The sequence below is a fragment of the Anarhichas minor genome, unplaced genomic scaffold (assembly GCF_050575085.1).
Source record: "Anarhichas minor isolate MPS153535 unplaced genomic scaffold, ASM5057508v1 ptg000028l, whole genome shotgun sequence".
Taxonomy (NCBI): domain Eukaryota; kingdom Metazoa; phylum Chordata; class Actinopteri; order Perciformes; family Anarhichadidae; genus Anarhichas; species Anarhichas minor.
In genome coordinates this window covers 11,935,446-11,956,121 of record NW_027466474.1, presented here as the reverse complement: position 1 = coordinate 11,956,121, position 20,676 = coordinate 11,935,446, and the positions used below count along the sequence as shown (strand labels likewise).

Genomic DNA, 20,676 nt, shown 5'->3' with positions numbered 1-20,676 from the left:
TGGAAAGATTGGGTTGCAAGGACTTAACACTATAACATTGAAATACATTTGAAATGACTGTGTGTCTTTATGTTTCCGGCAACTAATATTTAAACTCACATCAAAAGCCATCTTTGAGAATATTAGTATGTTTACATTCAATTAGTTTACTCATATATTAATGAAACCGTGCCTGGGGTCATCTTGGTCCCTTTGGTTTTATGGGTCCATTATTTCCAAATCATTTTCGAGTAATTTTCCTGGAATTAACTATGAAATGCTGAATATTATTATGGTGTTCGATGACAATCAATTCATTCAAATGAACTATCAAAAGAATCAGCAGGTCAGGTGAACTTTATTTAAACACGCAATACAACTCAACATATGGTGAATAAATGAAAAACAAATGAATGTTTAAAGGGACCAGCTCTTTTGAGAAACCTCCAATTTCCCCCTAGAATTATTTGTTCCTTGGCAAATTATGACACAATTACAGACCCGTGACTTCAGAGCGTTGCCTTAATTTCTGACGGTTGATATGGATGTATTGTCGCTCTTATAATGCCGTAATGTCATGAACAGGTGGACAAAGAAACAGATACACGACACTTCAAAAATAGAGTTGAATTAATTATAGATCGCTTGGGGCCGTGGTTCCCCAACTGTGGCTCCCCAGGGATAATTGAGGAGCCTTTAAGGCGGCAGCCTCCCCGGTGAAATGACGACTGCTTTAATTCCACCATTAGGACTGCTTCATTTACTAGAAATTAGAACAATGGGACAATGTATTATGATTGGAACTGTCTCCATTATCAGTCCACGAGGAAGCCACCAATGTGTAATGGACCAAGTGTTTTACAGCTGCAAGCAAACATGGCTGAGAGGCAATTTGTACTCACAGTTACAAGCACCTACAGAGTGCGCTGTAATAACTTCAGGTGGTTAATAAGAGCTGAGCAGCAGCTGTGGATGGAGTATGCATGCGTAGACACAAGAGGGTGCTGCTGTTGGCTGGTTGGGTTTGAATAGTTTTGTTCGGGAGGGTAAACTGTTGGGACGGTTGCCAGGTTCCATCACCAACGTCAATCCGGCAGCTGCGGACTGCAAGTTGTCTGCGGTGCTCCGGTTGCCAAGTTTGGTGACATATTGTGAAACCATCATCGGCTATAAACTGAGATGTGAGGTTGCCGAGGCATTTTGTGCCAAGATAGTTTGCTGTTTGGCATCAGGTGACGTCGTGACACGTACAGCCTAAAGCTGAAAGGCTCTCCAAAGAGCCACTTGAAGGGAAAACAAACACGCAGATCCTCACTGTGAACAAATGGATCCGACTTGTTTACACGCTGCTACAAGATTTATTTGAGAGCCAATAGGTTACTTTGCAGATTCAACATACAGTTTGCAAAATATGACCTTACAAATGAATGGACTCAACAATATTTAAAGCAGTTAAAATTAGCTGTAGCTACCAACCAATACATACAAATGCTACTTACACGTGAATGCATCAGTATTAAAAATAGAATATTATATTTTGCTATTGAAATTATTATATATATATTATTATAAGATTTTTAAATGCAGACTATACAAGTATACCACAAAGTATGGACATCACGCACAGTCAACTCTTGCACTCATAAGGGAGGGGGTGGATTTTGCCTATATGGCCAAACACTGATCAGCACTGAAAAGTTGCCATTACTCGCCAGTTGACCCTCCCCTCCCCTCCCCCGCCCGGTGGGGGCACATCAGTCTCTTTCTCGCAGGAGGTCAATAAGCTGACCTTAGAAATGTTCCTCACACCTCCTCGGCCCTCCGCTGCCACTCCCCCCGCGCACGCCCCGCAGCAGATGGGAAGTGTAGCACGCATTTTTAAATCCTGCACGCAGGGTTGCAGGCTGTTGCGCTGGCAGAGGGGCTGAAGGAATGAAATATTCATGTAGCCCCCCCAAAAAAAAAATGAATGGACACCCCGGGACGGAGAGCGTGCCGATTTATTCAAGTAAGACCAGGCCTCATTAAACTGCTGGCGGCGAGGCAGGTCACGGTGATTTTCTTTACCAGTGCTCGACCCCGACTGACACACACACACACACACACACACACACACACACACACACACACACACACACACACACACACACACACACACACACACACACACACACACACACACACAGCCTCCACAAACAGAGAAGAAGAGGAGAGAGGGGCACTGAATGCAAAGTTTGTCCAACTCGCCGTCATCGCCACATCTCAGGTCTCCCCCCAGACAGTTCCGCGCGGATGCTGGAACGGTTCCTCTCGTGTAATTGATGACCTAATGAGTGATTAGCTCTCGTGTCAGAGCACTGAGCGTTGTGAAAGCCGCGCGCGGCATATGGGAGACGAGGGTGACACTGTTGTGACTGGAGGTGTGTATATGAGGTGCCAGGGGACACCAGCTGATAGGCACGGGGGGCCACGTGACTAATCAAAATACATTCACCCGACTAGATTTGGTCACAGTTAGTAAAATATAATATTAACATAGAAGAAGAAGAACGATGAAACGGCCTGCACTGTGACGTATGAATGATTCATGAATCGCCTTCAGACAACTTATCAGTTATCATCGGGTATACAGGTGTGTCTCAAGCCTTGCCTTCCACCTGTTCGTTTTATTATTCTTCAGCAAATAACGCGAGAAAGATTGCCCACCGTTTTACTGTTTGTTTGAGGACAAACCTCAACGCCGCCAGATCCCTCAGGGGGGTCAGACCCAATAAAGGAGTCGGAGAAAGTGCACTGCAAACCAAATTTACACAATATCTGCTGAATTTGGCTTTTTAAATAAATATTAACCTCGTCAAATCATACATAATAACGCGTGTAAAACGATTAATTCAGGGGGAGGGGTGAAATGAGAAAACTTTAAAAGTCCAAGCTAATAAACGAACAGTTTTGGCATGCGCACTTGTTACTGTATTTATTCCTCAATAATAAAGCCGACAGACGCAGCCCGGACTTTACTGAACAAGTCCATTAGATCATCCTCTCCTAAACTTTTGAATGCACGCTCTTAAATGATTAATACTTTGGGCACCCCTCTGTGCGATCGTGATTGAGTTACAATGCACAATAGGAGGAAAAAAAAGTCGCGCTTTGTCTAATTGTTCGTTGACAGGGTCAGAGGGGACTGTGCGATTGGCTGCTGCCTCCTGAGGCTGCGGGCTGTCGGGTGGCTGGGAGTGACACCTAGGTGACTCAAGGGAGGCTGTATATAAACTGCATGGCGCAGTGCAAACCCCATTCCAGAGGAAGAGGGCATCAGACAGAGTCTTTTCTGCTGCGTGACCTTTTTTTTTTTTTGTTGCTGCCGCGCACGACCACAGGCCCTTGCAGCGATGACTGCAAAAGCAGAGCTTTCGAGCTGGCCGGAGTACCCCGAGGATTTCACCCTGCTGCAGCAACGCAACCACCTCAACTCCAAAACTTGGATTTCTTCTCATTCCCTCCACGCGTTCTCCAGGAGGGACGCGCACGGAGCCGCAGACGCGGGCCTCTCATTGGAGAAACTTCCCGACTGCGTGTCCTCCGCGGGCTTCACCGAGACAGACTCGGACCAGGCGGCGGAAGAAGAAGAAGAAGGAGGAGAAGGAGGAGGAGGAGGGGGCCAGGTGAGCCACTTTGGCCCGCTGAAACACAGGCGCGTCGCAGCCAACGCCAGGGAGAGGAGGAGGATGCACGGCCTGAACAAGGCGTTTGACGAGCTGAGGAGCGTCATCCCCTCGCTGGCGAACGAGAGAAAGTTGTCCAAGTATGACACCTTACAAATGGCGCAGATTTACATCAATGAGCTGTCGGAGCTGCTGACCGACGTGGTCCACCCGGAGTGCACGAGTCCCCGTCCGGGCTCAGCGGACAAGAACTCCATGATGAGTCTGATTCACTCTCTGCGGCCAAATCAATCAATGGGCTCTTCAAACAGCAGCGATGGGGAATCTTCGCACCTCAGTGACATGGAGGAAAGACATTAACAGAGAACCACTGACTTATTCTGCAGTGTCCAAATATTGCAGCTTGTAGAAATGTTGATCATACGAGATAGGCCTATATATATATATATATATATATATATATATATATATATATTCACCTGTCATTTTTGATAGCTTAGATGTTGCACTGCCAATGAAAACCACCGACTGAAATCTTGAATTTTTTTACTTGCTAAGGTCATGGTGAACTCTCAGAGGCCTTTTTTAAAAATGCACTTTATGGCCTGAATCATCATTAAAGACATTAGTGTCATTAGTGACATTTGTCTAAATTAAAAACAGTTATTTTGGTATTTATGTATAGCTACGGGGTATTTTGAGGATTGTTTTGCTACAATAAAGATATACTTAAGATGTGTGTGCATTTGAAGTTGTTTTTGTATATTGCATTTTTTTGGTCAGCAAAACATTTCAGTGTACTGAGTTAATATGTCTACCATGTGAAGCAGACTGAAGCGCCCATGTCCAAAATACAGTTGCTGCTACACGTATGATTTGCATGAGACAAAACCCACTTGTTCTCTTTAAGAAAGAGTGTTTAGGAGAAGAAGAAAAAACGTGAACTACAAAAAGCTAATTCCAAGATGTTGTTTAACTCACTGAATGTAACAAGGACACATTATTTTCAAAGCTATTTCCATAATGAAACAGTCAAGTGTTCATTCATCTTATCAGCTAATGTCACATAAAAGATACTGCAGCACATAAAAAGCTTCTACCAGCATTCCAGCAGTGAAGACCAACACTGCTTGAATCCTCTTTTTGCAAAATTGGTCCACAGAATAAAAAATAAAAAAAGTTTTCCAGATGCCTTTTTCATGCAACAGATACAAACATCTGCGAGCCAAATTCTGATGCCAAGTGTTCCCAGCAGAGGGGGTTTTAAAGAAATAAAGAAACTAATTCTGATTTATGGCAGTCTATCATGGTTAAAATTACTCCTCCTGGTCTGTCTCTTAACTAATAGCCTACTGAGAAAATGTGGGGCTGCCCCCTCCGGAGGGAAGAGGTGGTTGGAACTTTGCCAGGTCCTTAGAAATGATTTCTGCCAGCCTCTGTTTAAAACTGCCAAGGGCCTCTGTGGGGGTTACACGGGTGGAGGAGCTGATGGCCTCCTCCATCTCCTTCATGTCATCCAGCGCCTGTGCCTGTGCATTGTACCCTGGCTGGATGTAGTTATTCACGGGGGGCTGGCGCTGGTGTCTGGCCTTGGCTGGGGCGTAGGGGACCGACTGGGGAAGGGTGAAGGGAGGAGGCTGGAAAACAAGCGGAGGGAGTGGTGGCAAGGAGGGCAGCGGCTGGGGATTCAAGGGAGAATCAACTATGTTCAAGTCAGAATAGATGCACTCTGAGTCCATCGCAGGTTCGAACTCGTCGTTTCTGATCAGAGGAAGCGTGGCTCTCCTTAGGTTGTAGTAAATGTTGCCATCCATGACATCATCCAGGTTTACAGCTTCCAGGGATTGACACCGCTCATCCTCGTCCTCACCTTCTTCCCCCACAGAGAGATGAGCTTCGGCAAGAGACCTTATATTTAGTAGAGGGCGGTCATTGATAGTAGAGTAGTGGTCGTCAGACTCGTCCTCTGTGTCTTCAGAAAGGCCTGTGGGACTGTAGGCAGGGGGAGCGGCGGGCCAGCCGGTTGTAGTTGGGAGGATGACAGTGGACAGGTCACAAAATGATCTTCTGTGTGGCTGGACAGAGGACCTTCCCTCCACAGAGCACTGCTTTGAGATAACCTGGAAGATCTGGGGACCATGCCTGGACAGGAAGGTGAACACTCCTTCTCCCGACTCACAGCGACGGCCTGCTTCTATGCATAATCCACCCTGCAATCACATCCACACATCTTAAAGGAATGGCTTGACATTTCGGGAAATGTGCTCAATTGCTTTCTGGCTGAGAGCTAGATGAGAAGATCGATACTGTTAGACATTAGAAGTGTATCCATCTTCTTATCTAACTCCTCTAACTGTATCCTTTTCAATTTAGGGGGGATTTAGGGGAATTCAAAAGTACTTTACCTCGACCAGTCCAAATTTGCGTAACAGCGTGTACGGCCAGCGATAGAATATGCGACCAGTATTGATGGCCAGCAGTATCACGGCCTCTTTTTCCAGGGAGACCAGATAGTCCCCAGCCAACTTGCACCTCCTGGATGCCTCTGTGCTCTGCACGGTCACTTGGTACTGATTTGGAGGAAGGGTCACATCTAAACATGGGAAGACATGAAAACATTTGCTTGAAACATCAGCAGGCTGAGGTCAGTGCGGCGTAAAGGCATCGATTTTTTTCCGTATAAGGTCTCTGAGCAGCAAAACGTCAGCAAAGGGAACTAGAAAATGCATTTCCTGCTGAAAATGCGTTGGAATGCTGAAAGCTGAAATGAATCTCAAAAACATTGCTGAAAATAGATATCCAATTTTAAAAAAATTGCAAAAAGCTTAATAATTCAAAAAGTTGAAAGATTACAAATATGAAGTCATATGTAGCTGAAAGTATGAGAAGAAGGCTTTGAAAGTTGAAGAAGTTTAACAGGATTTGAAGATTTTCTCCATAGAGATCCCATTCAAAAGAAAATTGCAAATAGCTTAATATTTCAAAAAGTTAAAAGATTACAAATATGAAAAGTCAAAGCACCCCTCTCCTGAAAGAGCTGAACATTTTGATATTCGAACGGTTTCTGTGGCTTAAAAAATGTCAGCAGTAGTGATATTTGTAGTAGTAGTACTAGAAGTTGTAGTTGTAGTAGAAGTATTATTAGTAGTAGAAGTATTAGTAGCATTATAATAAGTAGTAGAAGTAGTAGTAGTAATAGCTGTAGTAGTGGTCGTAGTATATAATATAACAGTAGTAGTAGTAGTAATAGTAATGGCAGTATTTGAAAAAGTCTAATTTTGAGCTTAATGTTTACATACAGTTAATCCATGGGGCTTTTATTTTGAAAGGGTGGGGCTGGGTGGGGGGGAGAGGAGACATAATCATAATGTTTGACACATAAACAGAGGTTATTAAATGACAGGCTTCATCACAAGCATTTCAGTTAGAATTCACTCTGTGGGGCTTTTATTTTGAAATGGGGTGTGGGGGGGGGGGGGAAGAGATGGACTCATAATGTTAGATAAACACAAACAGGTTATTAAATGTCAGGCTTCATCATAAGCATTTCAGTTAGAAATCATTCTGTGGGGCTTTTATTTTAAAATGGGGTGTGTGTGTGTGGGGGGGGGGGGGAATCCTCTAAAGATCTCTAAGAACCTGAATGACTGTATGAGAGAGAGACACAGAGAGAGAGGGACACACAGAGAGATAGAGAGAGAGGAGTGGGTGTGTGTCTGTGAGTCTGTTTATCAACATCACTAATGAGCTTAATCAGAAACACCTGTGTCCTTGCAGCCTTTTCATGGAGATTAAACAGGGAAACACCTCTCAAACAAATCCTCAAAACTCCCATAACCGTAGCTCCTATTGCTCCGATATTAATAAATGAGAGGAAGGATGAGTTGAAGAACAGATCCTGTAAAAATTGTGTCTGTAGTGTAAAAAATGTGGCTGAACTGGCGATTTAGAAATGGGGTACCGTGTTCCGTGGAAGATGTTTTTGAAGCAAAATTTAACATTGGTCTCTATGGAGCAGAAAGTTGGTTTTCCTCTCAATTACAGGCTTCTGTGTCAAATGTGTAAATCTGTGGGATTCCACAGTTATTTGTCTACGACAAGGACAAGATTAGCTACTTCTACATCCAGAAATTATGCATGAAGAGTGAAGATTGTGGACACAGTGGCAAAACACAAATGTTTTTTTCACAAGAATCTCAAGCTGCTCTTCACTCTAGCGGTGACATCACGCACTCTAAGCTGCGCAATACACACCCATTATAAAAGCAGAAAAGGGCTGAAAAAATCATAAAAGTTAAACTGCTGCAGTTCAAAAAGTATAAAAGATATCAAAAAGCTGAATAATGCGGCAATAGATCAGGGTTTTCTCAACATTTTAAAGTTGAAATGGTGTCTGTAGCTGAAAGTATGAGGAAGTAGAAGGATTTGAAAGTTGAAGAGGATTTGAACATTTTCTCCATAGGAACCCATTCAAAAAAATAATTGCAAAAAGATTAATAATTCATAAAGTTTAAAGGTTAGAAATATGAAACGTCATAGCACCCCTCTGCTGAAAGAGCTGAACATTTTGATAGTTGAACGGTTTCTGTAGCTTAAAAAATGTGGAAGTAGATAAGTAGCAAAAAACGTACGGAAGAAATAGAAGAAGTTGAAGAAGTTGAACTAGAAAATGCATTTCCTGCTGAAAATGCGTTGGAATGCTGAAAGCTGAAATGAATCTCAAAAACATTGCTGAAAATAGATATCCAATGTTAAAAAAATTGCAAAAAGCTTAATAATTCAAAAAGTTGAAAGATTACAAATATGAAGTCATATGTAGCTGAAAGTATGAGAAGAAGGCTTTGAAAGTTGAAGAAGTTTAACAGGATTTGAAGATTTTCTCCATAGAGATCCCATTCAAAAGAAAATTGCAAATAGCTTAATATTTCAAAGAATTTAATGATTACAAATATGAAAATTCATATCAGCCCTCTCCTGAAAGAGCTGAATATTTTGATTTTCGAACAGTTTCTGTGGCTTAAAAAATGTCAGCAGTAGTGATATTTGTAGTATTAGTAGTACTAGAAGTTGTAGTTGTAGTAGAAGTATCATTAGTAGTAGAAGTATTAGTATTTAGAAGAAGTAGTAGTATCGGTAGTCGTAGTAATAGCTGTAGTAGTGGTCGTAGTATTTAATATAACAGTAGTAGTATAAGTAGTAGTAGTAGTAATAGTAATGGCAGTATTTGAAGTAGCAGTAATAGCAGTAGTAGTAGTACTAGTAGCAGTCGTACTAATAGCTGTAGTAGTATTAGTACTGGTAGTAGCATGAATAGCAGTTGTAGTATAAGTAATAGTAGTAGTGGTAGTAATAGCAGTAGTGGTAGTAATAATATTGATGGTAGCAGTAATAGCAGTAGTAATCGTAGCAACAGCAAAAGTTGTAGTAGAAGTAGTAGTAGCAGCAGTAGTAGTAGTAGTAATACTAGAAATATTAGCAGCAATAGTAGTAGTTGTCGCAGTATTAGTAAGAGCATTCATTACTTCAACAAAAAAGCCTAATTTTCAGCTTAATGTTTAAATACAGTTACTCCATGAGGCTTTTATTTTGAAAGGGTGGGGCTGGGTGGGGGAGAGGAGACATAATCATAATGTTTGACACATAAACAGAGGTTATTAAATGACAGGCTTCATCACAAGCATTTCAGTTATATTTCACTCTGTGGGGCTTTTATTTTGAAATGGGGTGTGGGGGTGAGAAGGGGAGAAGGGGAGAGGAGATGGACTCATATTGTTAGATTAACACAAACAGGTTATTAAATGACAGGCTTCATCACAAGCATTTCAGTTAGAATTCACTCTGTGGGGCTTTTATTTTGAAATGGGGTGTGGGGGGGGGGGGAGAGAAGATGGACTCATAATGTTAGATAAACACAAACAGGTTATTAAATGAGAGGCTTCATCATAAGCATTTCAGTTAGAATTCATTCTTTGGGGCTTTTATTTTGAAATGGGGTGTGGGCGGGGGGGGGGGGGGACATAATCATAAGTTAGATAAACATAAACAGGTTATTAAATGACAGGCTTCATCACAAGCATTTAAGTTAGAATTAATTTTGTGGGGCCTTTACTTTAAAATGGGGTGTGTGTCTGTGGGGGGGGGGGGGGGGGGGGGAGTCCTCTTACAATCTCTAAGACCTGAATGACTGTATGAGAGAGAGAGAGAGAGAGAGAGAGAGAGAGAGAGAGAGGGTGAGTGAGTGAGTGAGTGAGAGACTGATCTCTCTGGCAATCTTTCTCATTTGGAGATTATCCTATGTTTTATCATTTACAGCTTACATGACTATTGTCCTGCTCTGCCATGTCTTTCCTCGTCTCTCCCTCTTGTGTCGCGGTGTGTGTAAATGTCACTCGAATCAGGAAACTTATCAGAATACCCATATTTGATTGGCTGAGCTGCATCACGTATATCTCTAAATCATGTGTGTGCGGCTTTTATTTTAAAATGGGGTGTGTGTGTGGGGGGGGGTCCTGTAAAAAAGCTCTAAGACCTGAATGACTGTATATGAGAGAGAGAGAGAGAGAGAGAGAGAGAGAGAGAGAGAGGAGTGCGTGTGTGTCTGTGAGTCTGTGTGTTTATCAACATCACCAATGAGCTTAATCAGAAACACCTGTGTCCTTGCAGCCTTTTCATGGAGATTAAACAGGGAAACACCTCTCAAACAAATCCTCAAAACTCCCATAACCGTAGCTCCTATTGCTCCGATATTAATAAATGAGAGGAAGGACGAGTTGAAGAACAGATTCTGTAAAAATTGTGTCTGTAGTGTAAAGAATGTGGCTGAACTGGCGATCTAGAAATGGGGTCCCGTGTTCTGTGGAAGATGTTTTTGAAGCTAAATTTAACATTGGTCTCTATGGAGCAGAAAGTTGGTTTTCCTCTCAATTACAGGCTTCTGTGTCAAATGTGTAAATCTGTGGGATTCCACAGTCATTTGTCTACGACAAGGACAAGATTAGCTACTTCTACATCCAGAAATGATGCATGAAGAGTGAAGATTGTGGACACAGTGGCAAAAGACAAATCTTTTTTTCACAAGAATCTCAAGCTGCTCTTCACTCTAGCGGTGACATCACGCACTCTAAGCTGCGCAATACACACCCATTATAAAAGCAGAAAAGGGCTGAAAAAATCATAAAAGTTAAACTGCTGCAGTTCAAAAAGTATAAAATATATCAAAAAGCTGAATAATGCAGCAATAGATCAGGGTTTTCTCAACATTTTAAAGTTGAAATGGTGTCTGTAGCTGAAAGTATGAGGAAGTAGAAGGATTTTAAAGTTGAAGAGAATTTGAACATTTTCTCCATAGAAACCCATTAAAAAAGAAAATTGCAAAAAGCTTAATAATTCATAAAGTTTAAAGGTTAGAAATATGAAAAGTCATAGCACCCCTCTGCTGAAAGAGCTGAACATTTTGATAGTTGAACGGTTTCTGTAGCTTAAAAAATGTGGAAGGAGATAAGTAGCAAAAAACGTACAGAAGAAATAGTTGAGTGAAGTTGAATAAAGAGAAACAGGATAACAATAGTTGGAATGCTTAACAGCATTCCAACAATAAAGAGAAACAGGATAACAATAGTTGGAATGCTTAACAGCATTCCAACAATAAATGTAACGCAGAGACACTCTCATGCAGTAAAAGGCTGATTTCAAATGGCTTGCATTCTGCTAATCTCTCTGTGTGACTGGGCTGCCGGGCTTTTTCAGTGTAATCCATTAGGAAATAAAAATAAATAAATGTGCGTAAGCCCGAGCTTGCTGACGCTAATACATTCCGCCGTTCACGTTCGAATAAATTAGTGGCTTTAGCTCCTGCTCACACATATTTAAGTGTTTCTGCTGATGCCTTGAATTTTACGATGCTATGACATCTAAACATCCCCACAAGTTTCTTCCTGGTCTTTTTGCTTTATTATAATACTTTTGCCAATTTACTCTTAAGACCTTGTTTCAGGGTAATTCCAGTTTCTCACAGTTTGGGTCTAATTCTTGATTGCTCATGAGGGAGCACTGACGCGTCACTGTAATATAGTTTGAGGGGGCAAGAAACGCTATTGTCCAGATAATCTGACAAACTGTAAAAACAGTTCATGCTGGTTTCTGATGAGAACCACTTCAGTTAGGCACTCGCCAAACCGATTAAAAATTATTATTTTTGATTGCCTGTTGACTGATTAGCTGTCGTCTGCCATTACCGGATTTCCAAGATGAGTAAAGGTCGTTGTCCTCCATGGTCAAGCCGTTTCCTCTCTCGAAAGCCCCTTTGTCTGATTCCCCAGGATCCTTCTGTGAACACAGTGGCATGGTAAACATTACATGGAGTGTACACCACCCTCTTATCACCGTTTTATGACCCCCAAGAGGTAAGATGCAAGACAGAACATAGCTTGTGCAAGCACAAGAATTGGAGAAGTGAAGAGACAGAAGTAACAGATACTGCATTAACTTCCTCATTGTGTTATCTATCTCTGATTGTGGGGAATGTTTATTTTCACCTTTCCCCAAATTATAGCTCTGCTCCCGAAACACAAAAGAAAGGCTGCACTGATCAAGAAGGAGAGATGTGTGATACCTGGAAGGCCAGAAGACAGAGGGCACTTATCCAGTCCTGGCTTGTCGCGGAGGCCAGGGTGTAGCTGCACTGAGTGGTGTGTAAGTAGAAGGCGGTGCACCCAGGAGGGCAAGACTCCTTTGGAGCAGGGTCGACACTGAGGCAGTCGCTTAGACGCACCACTTTCCTTTCGGATGATTTCTGCCGACCGAATCTCCTCTGGTCAGCAGCAGCATTGTTGTCAAGTACAGTAAAGAGCTCCAAGCGCCCCACCCCCGTGGAGCTGGGTTTAAAAAGCACGACCCATACTTTACGCCATGTTCTCTGTGGTAGATCACATAGAGGGAAATGGAAAAAAAAGTCATTGTAAATAAGTCCCTGTATAGTTTATATTGGATGTTATCAGGAGGTATGACATTTGTGTCTATTGTTATACAGATGACACAAATGTCATTTCTGCTTGTTTACTATTAATCTTTTATAGATACAAAGTTTATTAATCTAATTATATTATGAGTTAATATGGTCCTCTGTGTATTAGTCATACTGCCGCTTGCCAAAGGTGTTCCTGTCAAAAGCTAAACTTAGTTTTTGAGGGGGCAGAACAAAACCACATTGACAGGATTTCCACAAAGTTACATTGATCCAAATTAGCATTCACACCGTGGGTCTCCACACCATCTAGGGACCAGTATTGTAAGATATTCATGAATCAGAACCGCATCTTGAATGGGAGTTTAACACTGTATTCCTTAAATCTCCCATACGACCAAAATTAGGCACAGATACAATCCGATTAGCGAAACAGTCAGCAAACAACACGTGTAATGCATATGTTACCAGCCTTAATTATTAACTAATACTATATAGTATGGGAGGACCAATACCGGATCTTCACCACTGAAGTCAGTCTGAATTTACAATCAGATTACATGAATAGACACACACATGGGTGGCGTAAGTCACAATGCATTTCCTGAATGTTTCAAATGTATGACGACGTGTTCAGATTTGGTTAAGCAGAGTCATCTCCACATTGAGCTGAACTAAAGAATCACTGTTTTAAAATACAAGAAAGCACAAGGATGACTTTACACAGTTACCAACCCTCTTGGACATTTGAAAATATGTCAAAAAAAGACAATGCAGCTTCTTAAAAACCTTGATGGACATGCAACTTTGTTTGAGAAGTAACACTGTACTTAACGTTAACGTTAGTTTTTACTAAAGGCTCAAAGGTTTTGGTAGTGCACTCATGGACCCCACTGTACTGTTGACTGAAGCTTGATATATATTGAAAGAGTAATCGTCTTTGCATGCAATGAGTTTTTTTCATATGCTCCATCGAGACATAAAACCTCCGAAAAACATTTGTATTGCCAACTGAGCCTTTGCTCATTATAACTGAGCAGTTCCTGAAAGCAAAATACCGTCACATATGTTTGACCGAGCTGCTCGGTTGCCATATTGACTTCAGAAAAATAATTAACTCGACAGAGCGTTCAGTTTCACAAGTACGCTGAATTTCTACACTTACTTTTCCAAACTTGACCCCGTGAAGATACAGCTTCCCTTCCTTGAAGATGACATCCATGCTCGTAAGCTTCGTCTGCAAAACCGTTCACTCTAGCGCTCTACGCTCTGTGGTCAAGATGTAACAAACCCAAGAGGTTAAAATTAGTTTTCTACACCACGAGAATAATTGTTTCCTTTACGTCACACGCAGCTTTCATTCTGACGTCTATATGTGTTAGTCTAACCGGCTACACGTCAAGATATCTCTAATCTGCGGAAGGAAGGGCACACAAGTTGTGTACTGCTGTTTTCTTGAGTCAAACTTCCCTTTCCATTATTCAGCTTGTTTTAGCAACTTCCTTCCTCCCTACAAAACCGGTACAACACCTTTATATTTATTCCAGATAGAAACGTCAAAGATCATCAACAGATAAAGTGGTTTTATTTACAATTGGAATATCAAAAATAACAACGGCTACGCATCAACAAGTATGACAGATTTCCGGCAAAAAAAAAAAAAAAGGTAACAAGAAAATTCATCTGACGGACCTGCAGACTATGTCAGGTGAGGATAAAAAAATACACTTCCTTTACTCAGTGATACAACACACAGCTGTACCATTTCCTCAGAAAGGTTTCTCAGTTCCGTGCGACTCTTTTCTCTGATTAAAAAGAAACAAAACTCTTAGAAGTCCATTGAGCTATGAGCCAGGTAGTCTTTTCGCCCGATGTTGGTGACCTGCTTGGTCTGCATGGCCTCCAACTTCGGACAGTCTGTAATACGATGACCCAGACCTCCGCAGAATGTGCAGCCCCTCTCTCCTGTGAAAACACGAGAATCGGGTACGTCAGAAAGGGTTTGCAAACACTCCACGCTCATGTGGATTTGAGATGATCAGAGGGAACGTTGAGAAGGACAACACAAAGCAGTTATAGAGTAACCCATATAGAGGGCGTGTAGGGCTAGAGAAAGAGATGTGAACTAGATGTGGTGTGAACGACTCACCTCCGATGTCCAGCATGGTCTCGTCTCCTGTCTGGAGCACCTGGAGGACCGGAGGAACCTTCTGCTTGGCCTCAACTAGCAGAGCTTTAAGGTCCATCAACACTGACTCATCTATGGGGAGAGACATACTGTTAGCTTACTGCAATTAACACGGACTAGAACTGACCACAGTTCTCTATAATACATCACCAATATTCTGAGAATCAATACTAATAATACACAGAAATGAACTAGATTTTAATGATTTTTGTCTTGACTGGTATTGTCCTTACCACAGCCTTTATTGATGAACGTTGTGGCAATACCGGTCTTGCCCGATCGTCCAGTTCTTCCAATTCTATGGACTGAAACGAACAATCAAAGGAGAACTGATGATTATATAATGTATCACTTTTGAGAAGGCCAAGCTGTATACCTGTGTGTGTGTGTGTGTATATATATATATATGTGTGTGAGTATACGTTTCCTCTTACCATAGTTCTCTATCTCCTCAGGCATGTCATAATTCACTACATGCTGTATAGCTGGGAAATCCAGACCCTTGGAAGCAACATCTGTGGCCACCAAGACATCTTTTTTTCCTTCTTTAAATGCCTCTATTGCTTTTGTTCTTTCCTCCTGATCTGAAACACACACACACACACACACAAAAGAAAAGAAATCAACAAATATTGCATAAACCGTATCTTGCAAGACGGTGACAAATGGAAAACGAGACAGAAGTGTCTGCAATACTTTCTACGCCTTGGAGGCGTTGATGAAACTTTTAACCAGAAATGGTGACATTTGTCAGCAGGATGGCATCTGGTGGTAATGACGAGCAACTACAAGACAGTTAATGTTTAAGGCCGTTTACATGTAAGCTCCCTGAAACGTGACGCTTGGTTCCTCCACATACCCTATTCATCTGCAGGCACTGTGTACGCACTGCGGTGTGTTTTTAGGCGTACCTTTTCCTCCATGGATGGCCACCGCCTCTACTCCTTTCAGCAGCAGATACTCATGGATGGCGTCTACATCGGCCTTCTTCTCAGCAAATATCAGCACCTGTTGATGTGAACAGACAACATTTTGTCAAATTTGACATGATTGAGTTGTGGATTTATGGATTTTTGGCACATGTCAATGTCATAACATGTGGAAGTACTGACAGGAGGTGGTGTTTTCTGGAGACACTCCAGCAGGTACACCATCTTGGCCTCCTCTTTGACATATTCCACTTCCTGCACACACACAAACAAAGCATTTATTATTAAGTTCACACATTTTTTATACCAGTGGGTTTATAAATTGAATTCCCCTGACTTAAACAGAAAAACGGTGACAAATGAACATACCTGGATGACATCCAAGCTGGCAGCTCCGGCCCTGCCCACGTTGATGGTGATGGGTTTGACCAGCGCACTCTTGGCAAAGTTCTGGATCTTCTTAGGCATAGTGGCGCTATAAAGCAGGGTTTGCCTTTGTCCCTAGATAAAGAAATAACAACATTACAGGACTTTTGATGTCTGGCAGCCTCACAAAGTCAAGGCTTAGTTTTCAAGGCAAGATTTTCGTATGAAAAACACCCCTGCCAGTGCTTTAACAACCAGGATGATTTTGGCATCCATTGCTGCAGAGAAGGACCTCACCTTGAAATAGGAGAAGATGGTTCTGATGTCTTCCTCAAAGCCCATGTCGATCATCCTATCAGCCTCATCCAGAGCCAAGTAGCGGCAGATGTCCAGACTCACCATCTTCTTCTGCAGCAAGTCCATCAGTCTGCCAGGGGTAGCCACCATCATGTGGACACCACTACAACCAAGAGACGACACGCATTCAGGTGGAAAATGAACTCAAGCAGAACTTATTGCTATCTCTAAAATGCAGTGTTATTTGTGCATAGGTCCTGAGATGGTCATGTTAACTGCTATGAATTATTTCTGTAATGCATTATGTCTGGAATGTTTGCCTACTTTGTTCCTTTCTGAATGATTGAATGTAGATGAATCACGCATTCATATGCTCGACATTAGTTCGAAGTGAAATTCTGGAGAGAAGACAGAAGCGTCACTCTGACTTACTGTTTAACGACCTCCATCTGGTCCTTGACAGACATTCCTCCGATGCAGAGGGCGGTGCGTAGCTGAGGAGTGCCTTCCTCCTCCAGCAGCTTGCAGTAGTACTCAATGATGCCGTGAGTCTGCCTCGCCAACTCTCGCTGGAGTGTTCGGGGAAGGGTATTAAAATCAGACATGCTTAGTTGCAAAAAAAATAAATAAAAAATGTTGCTCACAGTAAATGCCATCTGTCTTAAGGCATTTCAAGCTGTTTGTCTTGTGAGTCTTACTGAGGGACAGATGATGAGTCCATACGGTCCCTCTCTCTGGAAGAAAGGCAGCTTCTTCTCCTGTTCCAGGGAAAACATGATGATGGGCAGAGTGAAGACCAACGTCTTTCCAGAACCAGTGAAGGCTATGCCGATCATGTCTCGACCTGACAGACTACAGACAAACCCCGTCAGTTCACGCACAGTTTACACGCACTTAACATACGCTACACATTTTGTATAGTATATGAGCATTTCCTGTACTTACACTGTAGGAATTCCTTGAATTTGAATTGGCGTCGGATGCACAATCCCCTTCTTTTTCAAACCTTTTAGAAATGCTGCAAAAACAGAAAACAGATCTGTTGCTAAAGGCTCTCGCATAGAAAAGACAATGTGATTTCATGTGTGGGAGAGGGAGCGCGTTATAACCTGGTGGAAGCTTCATCTCCCTGAAACTTTTGATCGGAGGAGGGATGCCGTCTCCATCAACCAGGATGTGAAACTTCTTCCTGACGCGCTCATGTCGGGTGTTTGGCATGTTCAGGATGTAGCGTGGTGCCTTCCAGCTATAAAGAACATTTACGTTAAATATAAAATAAAAAAAACTCAACAAACAATGTTACTTTGTAGAATTCACTGTTCAAGAACATACCTTGTTTTAATGGGATCGTCATATATGATACCTTTGGCCATTTCCTTCACAGACATCAGAGCTAAAAGGGGGGAGATTTAATTAAAGAATTAGTTTTCAACTTTAGAGTATTTTTGATGAAACCGCTTTAACGTCTGTAAGTTCATCAAAGTAAATCTGATTAATAATGAAACATTTGAACTTCACAGCCTTATAATTTTACCTCTTCCCTCTGCGACGCTCTCAAGAATCTTCTCTTCCTCTTTCAGCTGCTTCTCCTTCGCTGACTCCTTACGGGCTGCAGACGCACAAACATACAGCAGGTGAGAACTCACAGACATTGAATGAGCAGCATGATGACAACAACAACAATCATCATAATCCAGAGTGGGTCGTATACCTTCTGCTTTTTCCTTGAGGTGCTGATGCTGGTCGAGAAGGCTGACAGTGGAGCGTGGACCAAGACCGTCATCCTCGTCCCTCTGCTCCTCCCCGCTGCCGTTCTGGTCCTCGTCCACTGCCTTTCCTCGCAGACGTAACATCTTCTGTAGCTGTCGGGTACATATGTGGCAACAGGATGAGATGTTGATATACATAAGGAAAGTCTAAATACAATTATGTTTTAAATAATGATAAACCTTTTATAGCAATGATAACTTACCATTTGGTGTTTCCTTATTTTGACGGGAACATACGGAACATAATCGTCGTCCTCTGATCTTTCTGAGCCGGACCTGTCGTCCTCCCCGTGGGATCTCTGAACAAACACAGTATCAGTAGTATCATCTCTGGGTTAGAGCTCAGCATTCAGCCACATCAGCCTTAAAACACATCCAGTGAAAGTCCTTCCAAGGCATGCAAAGCGGCTGGTACATTTTTTATATATACGCAGATCATACATGTAATGGTACTAGAGATTACCACAATGCATTTTCATTCTTACATATTATTTGGATGTGATCGATCTGTATACAGCACAGTCATATATGCTGGCATGTGCCACATAGATGCACAGTATGGCAATAGGATTTTGACACAGATAATATTAGATGTTCAAACAAACACATTTAAGCTCATGCCATTATATTATATGAATTTGTTTTATATACACTTCTGCAGGTGGTTGCCTAATCGTAAACGTTTCAATCAGCTTAATTAAGGGACACACCTACATCCTTTCTGACATCTGTACTTTGATTAGCTCTCATTTTAAGATTGGTTTTATCAAAGCTTTGGCAATGGAAGCAACACATCTCTTTTGCGTTTCAATATCCTGTGATTAAGTATTAAACTCTTATTAAAAGGACTCAGTGACCTAGCTGTATATTTATGACAGGACAGTGCCACACACCACGTGAAGGCCTTTCTTTAACCTGGTTTGGGTTGTACCTGCCCGCTGAGAATGGCATGCACCTCGAGGGAGTGTGCAAACAAACAAAAACTACTTTGTAATGATTTCTACGGGAAAGTGCTGTTTAAATACGATATCATCTTCTTTGTGGGGTTCATCAATGTTGTATTATACTCAGTAGAAGTAGAATCTCCTTGATAGACCTATGATTGGTCTGACATTTGCACAGTTTCCTTGATTAGGGCTGTTGTGTCAAATGACCCAAAGTATGCGCTGATAACTGCGCTGATCTCTATTGATAAAGTTACAATGTGGATGCATTACAGGCAGAGGTATGTTTTACTATCTGCATCCACCTCCTTTCTCAGACCGGGATAGTGTTAGATGTATGAAATTCACTTCAACATTGTTTGATCCTAAGGTTTCTCAAAATAAACTTAAGAGGAGGATGCTGTATTTGACAGGTGTTTTTTTTTAACTTGGTCATTTTAACTAGTTCATCTGAATTCACTAAAAGCATAGATGTCACGTGATGGCCCAGTTAAGTATAATATTATTTATTTGCCCTCACTTCTGCTCTGTCCTTCCGTTTACTGCTCAACATTATTATGTGAACAGTCATATCATGAAAAGACTGCAAATGCAAGTAGTTATATTCAAAGCTGACTTTTAGGATAATATAAACGTCACCATTACGTGTTGACCATGAACGTTGTGGCACTGAAGTGTGCCTAACGTTAGTTGGTCGTTGAGTTTTAACGAACGCGGTTTACATTCATACAAAATCTGATTGAAAGTCCCATCTTATTCATACATTTTAGTTTAACACTTTTCGTTGACCTGTTCCAACGACTTTAAATACGTCATCGATAACATTTGTGTACGTAAGCAGAGCACAGGACACTAAGCTAGGACACTTTGCTAGCAAGCTAACTTTAGCCAGGGCTAGCTAGCTAGCTAGCTAGTGTAACATCATAACGTCATTGATAGCTTACGCTTAACTTACCTTTTTGGGTCCATGTTCGTTCTCCATTTTATTTATGAATACAGTAACGTCCTCTATGTACTAAAGCCACGGAGCTGTTGACCAAATACTCACAGAATTCAATAAATATACCTAATCCACATGTTTACACAACACACGAAGCCTCGATACTGTACGGAACGCTGGAAGGGTCAAACCGTACGGGATGCGGCAGCCAAAGATTTCTAAGCGACTCCGCCTGGTGCTGGAGAGGCAGCTCGTGCATGGAAAACCAAACCAAAAGATAATCTTAGAAAGCAAACACCACACTTTATTTTTGTCAGAACGGTATTGTTTTTAATCTTTCGGAACGAAAGATTTTTCACAGTATAAAAAGTGAATTAAAAAAAAAAGAAGAAAAGAAACAAGCCAACATACACTTGGCTATTATTGATATAGTATAAATCTACATTCGAAACATTAAGATAATCTTCTCTAATTGAATATAACCTGAAAAGCATCAGAACAACATCTCAGCACAGGTTCAGGAAAGACATGATCCACCTCAATGAAAGCCATCAGCTAAACACATGGTTACTGGTGTAAATCCCAAGGCCCTTGTCCCAAAGGTATCAAGTCTTCAGTGATATTTCCCATCAAAAGA

At 41.7% G+C, this 20,676-nt stretch overlaps 3 protein-coding genes across 3 annotated transcripts; 1 reads left to right on the top strand and 2 right to left on the bottom strand.

Moving 5' to 3' along the window:
* The first annotated feature begins 3,165 nt into the window (after positions 1-3,165).
* atoh1b (atonal bHLH transcription factor 1b) lies at positions 3,166-4,004 on the top strand. The gene has a single exon (XM_076103793.1). The coding sequence runs from the start codon at positions 3,372-3,374 to the stop codon at positions 4,002-4,004; it is 633 nt and encodes a 210-aa protein (XP_075959908.1). The 5' UTR covers positions 3,166-3,371.
* A 595-nt stretch (positions 4,005-4,599) lies between these two features.
* On the bottom strand, positions 4,600-14,029 carry dok3 (docking protein 3). The gene is made up of 5 exons (XM_076103058.1): positions 13,772-14,029; positions 12,256-12,558; positions 11,879-11,969; positions 6,050-6,237; positions 4,600-5,854 (listed from the first exon to the last, which is right to left on the bottom strand). Exons 1-5 carry the CDS (start codon positions 13,826-13,828, stop codon positions 4,994-4,996), a joined length of 1,500 nt encoding a protein of 499 aa, XP_075959173.1. The 5' UTR covers positions 13,829-14,029; the 3' UTR covers positions 4,600-4,993.
* A 145-nt stretch (positions 14,030-14,174) lies between these two features.
* On the bottom strand, positions 14,175-20,224 carry ddx41 (DEAD (Asp-Glu-Ala-Asp) box polypeptide 41). The gene is made up of 17 exons (XM_076103057.1): positions 20,055-20,224; positions 18,359-18,454; positions 18,098-18,248; positions 17,921-17,995; positions 17,719-17,779; positions 17,496-17,632; positions 17,332-17,404; positions 17,085-17,238; positions 16,819-16,955; positions 16,387-16,549; positions 16,093-16,224; positions 15,907-15,978; positions 15,706-15,802; positions 15,229-15,378; positions 15,028-15,099; positions 14,756-14,866; positions 14,175-14,571 (listed from the first exon to the last, which is right to left on the bottom strand). The coding sequence occupies exons 1-17, from the start codon at positions 20,079-20,081 to the stop codon at positions 14,435-14,437; spliced, it is 1,845 nt and encodes a 614-aa protein (XP_075959172.1). The 5' UTR covers positions 20,082-20,224; the 3' UTR covers positions 14,175-14,434.
* Positions 20,225-20,676: the final 452 nt, after the last annotated feature.